Below are 11,003 nucleotides of genomic sequence, written 5' to 3' on the forward strand. Positions count from 1 at the left end.
ACAACTTATGTGCCCTAAGCGAATTCTGCACGAAAACTGCGCCCTACTAATACCGATAAATTCACTTGGTGTTACGTGTCTTACCACAGATGTAAAAACTCATAGCGTTAATACATTATAACATGAAATATGAAATATAATAAAATGTCTTTAAAATCTAACCTGGATTGTAAATTGTTTTAATTTAAAGACAGAAAAAAAGATGGAAAACATGTAGTTTATTGGTCATGACTACATGATAAAACTGAATATTTCCACAATATTCTAACTATGACCTTTTGTGAGGTAGAAGATGGAAAATAACTTATTTAGCCTTTTATGGCTGTACGTACTTAATGATAACACATTTGATTTCAAGACATCTTTTTCATACAGACATTTTGACTTGTGAAAACATCTGCCATGAGAAATGTCTGTAGTCTTTCTGCCAATTAAAGGTTGGACTTTACAACTTCAAACATAAGTCAATATGTCTAAATCGTATGTATACTTTGCAATTTACAAGACACAGTGATCAAAAGCCATCAACAAACCCTGACAGAAAGGATGCTTTTATCAAAGAAAAAGTAAAAAAAAAAAGTTTTTTGTCACAGCAAACATTGATGATGAATGCTCATTGCTTTACTTCCATAATACATGGAGATGTACATCAATGAAACAGTAGTGCCTCTCCTGCTTTAGTTTCCCCATAACCGATGACCAACAGCAGCCTGTGCACCCTTCTTTCAGGGTGTACAGATACATGTGCTTTTCTTAAAAACTGGTGTCATTTTAAAAAACAAACACACATCAAAATTCAGCTAACAAAGCTTAAACAATGAAACAAAATCCCTGACATACATATATACCAATCTATTCTTATCCATATATTATTCAGTAGGATGCAGAATCATTAGTCAGTGCACAAAGATGCAGCTTTAAGGGTGCTTTCCCTTCCTTATATCTCAGGTCATATTATTGCTCCAGAGCCGAGGCAGAAATATACAATCACTGTAGTCTGTGGTAGACATTAAATGAAACTTAGCAAGCTAAATTTCATAAAACCTGGCAGAGAGGTGGAGGAAGGAGAGAAAAAACAAAACAAAAAACACATTTTCATGTGTATCCATATAGTTTCCCTGAAGGGAGACCAATTATGCTTTTCTTCCAGCTCCATATTTATATTTTTGGGACTCTACTAGAGTATTTTTGTAAGATTCCCAGCTAAAAGTATCCCCCCATTCATTTTATACCACACCTCCCCTCAGCCCATGCCTTCATCTCAGTCGAATCCACCTTTCTTCTGACTGGCTGTTCATCAGAAAACAGGTTTGAACAGCAGGTCTCAGTCACACAGTAAGAGCTGCTTGACTGAGATGACCATATTAGGAATATCCCCTCTTTGACATCATACAGAGCCAATAGTAGAAAAAACCCATCTCAAATGGAGCAGTCTGAAACCTGAGCTTTTCCTTCACACGAATAATTAGACACATGCGGATCTCTTTAGTTTAAACTTTGGCTGTGTTTAAATATGCGTCCACAAATATGACAGTATATCTATGAGAGAAAAAGCATCATAAGTCCCCTTTAAAACTGTGACATAAAATAGGCAATATAAAGGAAAAAAGATGAAGGTAAATATAAAAATATAAATATGAGCAATATCAACCCAATATCATATCATTGTTATGCTCAGGTGGAAAAAAAAAAGAACAAGGCATGAGACAACTTCAGATGCCATGTACTAAGTAAATCGTTTCATCTCTTGTGATAATAATTTTTAGTTTTTTGCTCACTCCTGGCATCAAAACCTCGGGTATAATCATAAAGATGGAGTAAAAAAAAAAAATAGTGTTAATACCACCTCATTTTCCTTAGGCACCTTTACTTTTCCCATAACCTGCCATTGCACATTCTCTTTGGAAAATCTAACAATAAAAAGCACTTCCACCCTGCTGAATGTTCTAACACAACCCAATATCATATCATTGTTATAACGCACAAATTACCTTTTTACAATCATAACAAAGAATAATAAAAAAAAAAAGATTTCTTTTAATGCCCGTGGTGCCCCGAGGAGGTCGATGGTGGTTGCAGTTTCTCAGACTCGCGATCTTTGGCTTCTGTGTCCGATGACGAATCTGAGTCATGAGCCTGTTGTTGCTTCAGCCACATGTCCGCATACAAGCCTCCTTTATCCAGCAATTCCTCATGTCTGGGATGGAAAAATAGTTATTTACTAACTGTTCAGTGCACAGAGGAAAGTGCTGAAGTGAAAAAGAAAGTTTTCACAGGATGCAGTCCTGTGAGAACTTGAGTTCACCCTTACTACTTCCATGGGAATTAAGAGGGGAGGTAGCAGCCAGGTGCTGCTAATCAAATACACCTGATTAAATGATCATTGGTAAGTGTGAGCACCTCAATAAACACAGACGTTACGGCAGTTTGTAGGTCTGTGAGGCCATCTGTCTGACAGCTAAACCTTGGTCTGAACTGAGTCATGCAACTGGACAATGACCCCAAGCACAACGGGAAAACTATAACAAAATGGCTGAAAAAGAAAAGAATCAAGGTGCCACAATTGGGCGCCTGGGTGGCTTAGTGGTGAAGCCGGCGACCACATACACACGCCGCGCTGCGGTGCGGGTTCGTGTCCCGGCCCGTCACCAATTTGCCCGCGTGTCTTCCCCTGTATCTTTCCCCCATTTCCTGTCTCTCTCCACTGTCATAAAAAGCCGCTGTGGCCAAAAATGCAAAAAAAAATGCAAAAAAAAATGCAAAAAAAAAAAAGGTGCCACAATGACCCATCCAGTCAAATTTCAGAGGTCAACCTACTGTGGCAAGACCTTAAGAGAGCTCTGCATAAATGAATGCTCGCAAATGTCAATGAACCAAATCAACACTGAAGAAGAGTGGGCCAAAATTCCTCCACAATGATGTGAAAGACTGATAAAAGTCCTAAAGAAAACAGCTACTTTATATTTTTGCTGCTAAAGGTGGTTCTAGATCCTACTGAATCATGGGGCGTACCTATTTTTTCACAGGACTGCACAGAATCCTGTGACTCTGTGAGGTTCACAGGAATTTCATCTGGGACAAAAAGGCACACTTACCGTCCTCGCTCAGCAATCCGGCCTTCACGGATAACCAGAATCTGGTCTGCCCCGATGATGGTGGACAACCTGTTATATTGCAATAATGGACCCACACAACTCAGTGAAAACAATGACAATAGAAAACTTACAAAAAAATAAATAAAATAAAATAAAGAACTTGACAGTACATGGATCCATTTACCTGTGAGCTACAACCACTGTAGTACGATTGGCACAGATTCTGGCTAGAGAGGCCTGGATGTTGCGTTCTGTCTGTGTGTCCAGTGCAGATGTGGCCTAAAGAGAGAGATCATGTTAGAAAACTACGACTAACAGCAATGAGTTTACATGTGAGGTGACAGCTGGCTCAGTCAGATACCTCATCCAGCAGGATGATTTGTGGTGCTTTGAGGATAGTTCTGGCGATAGCCACCCTCTGCTTCTCTCCTCCACTCAACTTCAGACCCCTTTCCCCCACCTGGGTATCATAACCTGCCAAACAGAAAACCAAAACTTACTGCAGTTACTCTGTGATATTCACTGTCATCATTTTTGTTTTCTCAACTTCAAGGCACTGTAAAAATACAGTTATCTTCAGAACAGGTTAATTTAAACACCCACATCACGACTGTAGGAAACTAAAAACGGAGGGATCAATGTGCACATTACCATCAGCGAAGTTCAAGATTTTACTGTGGATATCGGCAGCTATAGCAGCCTCCTCCACCTCCTGGTCACTAGCAGAGACGCGGCCGTAGCGAATGTTATCGCGGATGGTGTCGTTGAACAGCACGGTATCCTGGGGAACCACGCCGATATGAGATCGCAGAGATGTCTGTTTCACCTGAGGAAAGATGATGAAGCAATAAGTATTCTAGACTGTGTGTGTGTGTGTAACATGCATAGTTAAAGTAATATTAAAGACAAGGCTTTGTGAGTTCTGCTTATATATGCAGCTTCCTTCATAAGCTTCATATAAACTGCAAAGTTGATGCATCAGAGTCTTCTGCTTCATGCAGTGCCAATAAAAGTTATTTTTGTGACTTTTACTGTGTATTTATTAATGCTTGGAAATTTCAAGCATTCACACACAGCAGCTCTCATGCCAGACCGCTTACCTTTGATATGTCCTGGCCGTCAATGCGAATGCAGCCTCCCTGAACATCATAGAAACGGAAAAGCAGTCGAATGATGGTGCTTTTCCCAGATCCTGATGGCCCGACCTTAAGGTATGTTAACAGTCAATAACTTTAGTAACACCTTAACAGCAAGACGTAATGCTGAGAAGCAGGGAAAATCTGTTGACATAAATCAGTTCTTCAGACTCACAAGTGCAACTGTTTGTCCTGGAAGAACGGTGAAGGACACGTCCTTCAGAATCTCGTTGCTGTAAAAACAGTTAAGGAATGAGCTATGCAAGAACACCATAAAACTGAAGTTTTAATAAAACAAAAAGGAAAAAAAGTGAACCAACCCATTTCTGTAGCTGAAGTAAACATTTTCAAACTCCACTTTCCCCATGTTAAAGAGAAGACTTCCTGCATTTACTTCATCTTTCACCTGCATGAAGCAACATATAAAGACCATTAAAAAAAAAACCCCAAACACATAAAACAACAATGATATCACAGCTCCAAATATTTGTCCATGTGAAACATACCTCTTGACCTTCTTCAAAAAGTTGAAACATGTTTTCCATGTCAATAAAGGAAGTCTGGATCGCTCTACAGGGAAACAAGAGTCACCAACAGTTCAATTCAATTTTATTTATATAGCACCAAATCACAACAACAGTTGCCTCGAGGTGCTTTATATTGTAAGAAAAAGACCCTACAAAAATACAGAGAAAACCCCAACAATCAAAATGACCCCTGTGAGCAAGCACTTTGCAAAAGTGGGAAGGAAAACCCCCCTTCTGACAGGAAGCAGGAAATTAGAAGTCATTCAGGTCTTCCAATGGTTAAAATTTTGTTTGTGAAAAAATTCATGAAGTCATTACCAACCAAGGTTAAAGGAATACTTGGCTCAACAGAGCTATAATAAATGTAGTGTTTAGGCTGTCATTATCAGCCTCTACATGGATTTTAAAATCACCCACTCAATTATTTTATCTTAACTGAGCACTAATCAGATAAAAAAGTCTGAGAAATCAGATAGGAACTCTGAGTAAGGACCAGGTGGATGACAGATACTGGAACAACAAACAAAACAGTTTTTTGAGTTTTCCAATTAGGCTGGACAAGGCTTAGAGTCAGGCTTTCAAATGAATTAAAAATGTCTGCGTCTTAAGTTAATAAGGTTAATTAATAAGCTGGATTGGAAAATTCCTTCTACTCCTCCTCCTCGACCTGTGCTTCAAGCATTCTCGCAGTTAGTGTGACTCAGGATGTTGATTCATTTAAACTAACATATTCATCCTATATGATGCTATATTGTTCTTTCTTTGTGAATTTTTATGCTCAAATTGACAAAAAGTTGACAAGAAGAACAGGAGTCAATCAGAAGCACAGAGCTTTGGTTGAAGGCTCTATCTTATAATACATTATGTCTTATTTATCAATTAAAAAAAAAGCAATATCTTTAAAACAAGCTATTTATAATCTAATGATTTATCTGCATTTTCTTACCTGTAGTATGTTCCAAACCAGTTGAGTGGGATGTACAGTTGGATGATGTAGGTGCCGAAGAGAACATAATCTCCAACCTGAGATTAGAATCATTTTTATGGTCAAACTGAATTAGACAATTCCAACTAGCACTGTAAGCCTTAATATTATGAATATGAGTAAAAAAAAAAATACAGTTCATCCACTGTCTAACACAAGCAGCGCCGTTCCCTGACTCTCCCTTTAACCAAACTTTCTTCTGATTGGCTTCCCCTCCCATTCAGTGGGTGGGGTTACTGTGTGCCTGAGATAACCATATTAAGGATATATTAACAATATACTTATACCTACAATGACCCCAGTATTTGAAACTTTGGGCATGTTTATTATGAGCATCTGCCAACCTAATGGTACATGGTAATGGTATGGAAATGGAAAAGCATAATGTATCCCCTTTAATTGTCAGCATATTATGAACTATGACTAAGTCAATACCTGAAACTTTCCCTCTGTGACAAAGTATGCACAGAGCAAGGAGCCGGCCAGCAGTCCTGATCCAATGATGAAGTTCTGCGTTTGATTGAGTAAGGCCAGAGATGCCTGAGTCTTCCACTCTGAAGCCTACAAACAATTAGAAACAGGGGTCAAGATTTCAAAAATGGACCCATTGTATCACCGTTCAACACAACACTACAGTTTCCTTGCGAGACTGTCTTACACCCTGAGGAGGAGACAAGAGCCAATAAATACACGACTCCAGAACTGCGACCACTAAATGAAACACTTTGCTGCACTTCAGTGTTTTAGTTTTGGTGAAATTATGCTGCTGCTTTGCTTTCATTTCAATCACTATGCTGAAAGACTTGTGATGGCAACACATTACATGCAAATGCTTAGATATGACTTGTGGTTTGAGATAGGAATGGAAATGACTTGTACACATGCAACTTCACGATGACTGGGATTTATGAAAGAAATAAAAGACGTGTTCTTTGGAACAAAGAACACGTGTCGCCTGCTCAAAGGCTTGTCAGGAAGTATATTCATATATACGAAAGTAAGTGATTAAGTGTTGAGCTAGAAAAAACAGCACGGGATGGTGTTGCAGCTGCACTTGGCAGGCCTTGTAATGCCTTAACCGGCTGAGAAATGCACTTACCTGATATTTTAAGATTGCACCCTCAAACCGGCTGATCTCATAGCTCTCTGCATTGTAGTATTTTACCTATTGAACAGAAAAAAACAAAAAAACAGCAGCACAAATAATGATAAATTATATTTTAAAGTGCATCTTAAGATGCAAGAATTTTTTATTTTTTAAAAAGGAAATTTATGAGCCAAAAAATGTTTAACGTACCGTCTCAAAGTTTAACAAGGAGTCCACAGCCTTGGACTTGGCAGCGTTGTCCATCTGATTCATTTGTCTTCTGTACTTGGTTCTCCATTCGGTGATGATGATCGTAAACGCTGTTGAACATTTCAATAAGCAATTACTAAACTGTCAGAGAGGATCTGCAAAAGCGATCTCAGGCTATTCTGAGCTACAGTTTCTTTTAAATATTACACTGGGTCAAAGTTAAGTTTGTTCTGCTTCAACATGCACTACTTACTGAGGTAGACGGTCATGCAGATGAAGATTATAAGTCCAAACCAGGCATTGAAATAAGTGATGAAGTAGATGATGGCGATGACAATATCAATAATGGTCGGAAAGATGCTGAACACTATGTAGCTGTGGAGAAAACATGGATTGTTGAGTTCAAGTTTTCTTCAAATTCTAACAGCAAAATAACATTTAAGGATTAAAAAAGGTGGGTTCAGCTTAAAAAAATTTTAATTTGGAAACTATGTTGATTGGTAGATTATTGTTGATATTCTGTCTCCAGTTTTGTTTGCCTTATTCATTTGTTTATAATTAGTGCGATCCTGTCTGTTAACATCTTACCTGAGCAAGCTGTTAATGGAACTGGTGCCACGGTCGATACTTCTTAGTACTTCACCGGTTTTGCGGCCCAGATGCCAACGCAAAGAGAGGGAGTGCAGGTGGGCAAACAGATTCACTTGAACCAGCCGATTGGTGTACTGCTGCACTCGAATCCAGAAGAAAGAACGCATGTTGCTGATAAATCCAGAGGAACCTGAAAAGCAGAGAAGATGATGGTTAAAATAATGGAGTAGCCTTAACTCTAGTGTCAAGTGGCACATGAGGCAGAGCTCTCTATGGTGCTACTGCATCCAGAACATGAAGGAGAAAGTCTTACCTGCTCCTCCGCCCTGCATGAGCTTAAGCAGGACATAAATACACACTATAAGGGCTAAAGTGTGCCAGCTGCTGCCATCAGTCAGTTTATCCACTGAAAACAGGACACAGAAATCAAAGAGAATGAGAAAAAAATTGAGGCTTTCAAGCTGTGACAAAAAAATAAATGAATAAATTAAAAGCATATTCAAACTGTGTTTTGGACTTATTGCATCAATGTCTCTGCAGAACCAGAATCAGCTTGTATGACTGAACAATTGAATCCATAGTGGAAGCTAAAGCAGACACATCACTCACCAATTTTCTTGGAGTAAATTGGTACAAAGACATTAACAACCCTCTCCACTCCCAGCATCCCCAAACAGAAGAGGACCAGTAGCTGGAGAAGCTTGCTGCCATGAGGCCACATGTAGGGGACAAGCAGACGGACCTTTTTCCAAAAACCCTGCCAGGTGGACCGGTTCTCTTCTGATCTTCCCAACAGGCTCTAACCCAGAGAAAGATATGAAATTAATGAAGTATAACAGCAAAGCTGCTGACATGCTTCAAAATGTACCGTGCAACTGCCACGTGTCACTACCTGTCCACCATTTTCTACGTCCCGCTCGTCTTCGTTTACCAGTAGCATGTAAGGTCTCCTTGGCAAGCCTGGAGCTTTGAGACCAATGAAGAAGAGCAGCCCGGTGCCAAAGTAGCGCATCAGCCACAGGAACAGCTGCACCTGAGAGGTTCATAGACATTTACACACAGATCAGTACGGCTACAAAACAGCAGTTAAACAGCATGTAACAGTGGAAATTTGCCAATACAGTGGTCATAACATGGTTGTGCATGAGTATCCTGAAGAGTGTTAGTGTGTTTTGTTGCACAATTACCACACATCAGAGTAGTTTACCATTGCAACACAATCTACTATTAAAATAACACTTTTAAAATGTAGACTTTATGGGATGAGGGATGCAATACGACAGCAAACTTTTGCAGAGCAATACCGGACAGTAAAAGCATTTTGAGTTAAGGACAAATCAGACAGTGGATAAAACTCTGCAAAAAGACAAAAACTGCAAGTCATGCTTACGATTACGCAGCCAAAAGAGTTTGACTCAAAACTTGTGACTCAGTGTGGGAGGAGCGTGATCGTGTCTTCTGATTTGATTGGGTAACGGTGCGGGATTTAGGAACTGAGTCAGACTGAGCAGTGACACAGCAAAAAAAAAGGCTCTAGCGTGCTCGTTTCCCATTTGTTTTGCTTTGTTTACTGATACACTAGCTAGATTGAACTGCTCTGAGGAGTGGCTCCAGTGGTGGGGTTTACTTATCTTTAACTCATACGGGCTTATACAGACTGTTTAAACACACACTGAAGACTTCTGTTACAATGCTGCACACAGATGTGCGCTACAGGTACACTCTCAGATTCCTAAACAGATAGGAATGTAGATAAACTGCAAAACACAAGGTACATGCAAATGTAAAAGTGCATATTTTGAAAGTAGTCTTCACTGTATTTAGGTTTTTTCTCCCCAATATGGTGGTTTAAAAAAATTAATCTGATGTGAACATTTACCTGTTGCTTATTGTTCTCCAGGCCCCACCACCAGTGAGGACTGAACCAGGAGATAAAAGCCAGGTTCTCAGCTGAGAAAGCCACGGCCCAGAACAGCAGCAGGACGGCGCTGTGCCCTCTTGTCCGATCTGACACCAGGACCCTTCTTCTCTCCACCCTGAGCAGGGCCATAGCCAAGGCCCAACCCAGGATGGAAAAGCAGCCATACAACATCACATACCCTGGGAGCTCTTTTGCACTCACGACTTGCCAAATCATTCCACCCAGAAACTGGATCAGCAGGAGGACGTGGATGATCTGCTGCAGACCATAGAGGCGGGAGCGTGGAATGAACTTGGGCTCCATTTGCATTCCATACTTTTGGTAGCATAGGCAGTGGATGGTGCCGAGGAAGAAGGAGAGGGAGAGCAGGATGGTGGGGACCAGTGTGAAGTAGAAGCATGGGGAGATGCCGTAGTCCACCCAGGTTTGGGAGATGGAGGAGTCTGCTTCACAGTAGCTCTGCACAAACACCATGGCTGCAAACAGGAGAGAGATATCACTTTAAAATCATATATTTAACTGTGTCAGCTTAACTTCTATGACTATAGAAGACATCACATATCCAAAAGATCTTCTCTCTACTTTTATAGTATACTCAGGGAAAAAAAAGGAAAAAGGAAGTGCCATGGCTCTGCTGCAGTAGGCAGTAAATAAACCACCCACACGCCACTTATTTGCCAAATATTGCTGGCAGACCAATAAATACACACGTGAGAAACACACGAGAAGCTAAAGGGGCAACAAGAAACAGAAACCTATGAGTATCAGCGCACGGTCTAGAGCTAAAGCAGCCGACTGCTGTTAGTTTTTAACATTACCTTTACCAGGCAGGCAGGTAGTTATCAAGTTGAAACACCGCAGACAGTCCACTCGAGACGAGCGAGCCCTCTGAGCGCTTAGCCTCGATTAGCTTGCTTTTCGTCCCTAATTGTAGTCCAAACGGCCTTTAGTAATGTGGCTGACGGAAGAGACGCAGAATACAAGTAAGCCAAAGCTTTGTGTCTGCCATTGCTACTACCAGCTCTGTGCAGCAACACTGACGAAGCGCCTGTCCTTGTAGCGTGATGGCTTATCGTGATCGCAACGGCAACCGTGACTCAACAGCCGACGCACTACGTTACGCAACCACGTCCCACTGCGCGGTGTGAACTTCAGAGGACGACAAAGACTTCACAATCTCCCTCCCTTATGAGTATAAAGTAACTTAAAAATGGAAATACTCAAGTAATTAGTAAGTAAAATATCTAAATTATCAACATAAAGTGCTGTTCAAAAATGTGAAAAATAAATACAGCAAACAAACAACTGTTATCAATTTAGATGGTTTTTCCAGTCCAGTTCCAGTACTTCTTCAAAATACATTACATTACATTTACCTACAATTGAAACAGTTCAATTCAATTCAGTTTTATATATATATATATATATATATATATATATATATATATATA

The 11,003-nt window shown here is 40.1% G+C and overlaps 1 protein-coding gene across 2 annotated transcripts; it reads right to left on the reverse strand.

Moving 5' to 3' along the window:
- Nucleotides 1–230: 230 nt before the first annotated feature.
- Nucleotides 231–10,653, reverse strand: abcb6a (ATP binding cassette subfamily B member 6 (LAN blood group) a). Of its 2 annotated transcripts, none has more exons than XM_030751442.1 (20): nt 10,371–10,653; nt 9,511–10,028; nt 8,524–8,664; nt 8,241–8,430; nt 7,945–8,037; nt 7,629–7,821; nt 7,294–7,415; nt 7,041–7,150; nt 6,843–6,908; nt 6,179–6,304; nt 5,705–5,781; nt 4,738–4,801; nt 4,552–4,637; nt 4,407–4,464; nt 4,196–4,300; nt 3,747–3,921; nt 3,457–3,569; nt 3,280–3,374; nt 3,096–3,164; nt 231–2,197 (listed from the first exon to the last, which is right to left on the reverse strand). In XM_030751442.1, exons 2-20 carry the CDS (start codon nt 10,024–10,026, stop codon nt 2,038–2,040), a joined length of 2,559 nt encoding a protein of 852 aa, XP_030607302.1. In that variant the 5' UTR covers nt 10,027–10,028; nt 10,371–10,653; the 3' UTR covers nt 231–2,037. The 2 variants fall into 2 exon arrangements, with proteins under 2 accessions (XP_030607302.1, XP_030607311.1); XM_030751451.1 differs by having other exon boundaries at nt 2,038–2,197; nt 10,377–10,653.
- Between the last annotated feature and the right edge of the window lie 350 nt (nt 10,654–11,003).

Source organism: Archocentrus centrarchus, chromosome 2 (genome assembly GCF_007364275.1).
Source record: "Archocentrus centrarchus isolate MPI-CPG fArcCen1 chromosome 2, fArcCen1, whole genome shotgun sequence".
NCBI classification, from domain to species: Eukaryota; Metazoa; Chordata; class Actinopteri; order Cichliformes; family Cichlidae; genus Archocentrus; species Archocentrus centrarchus.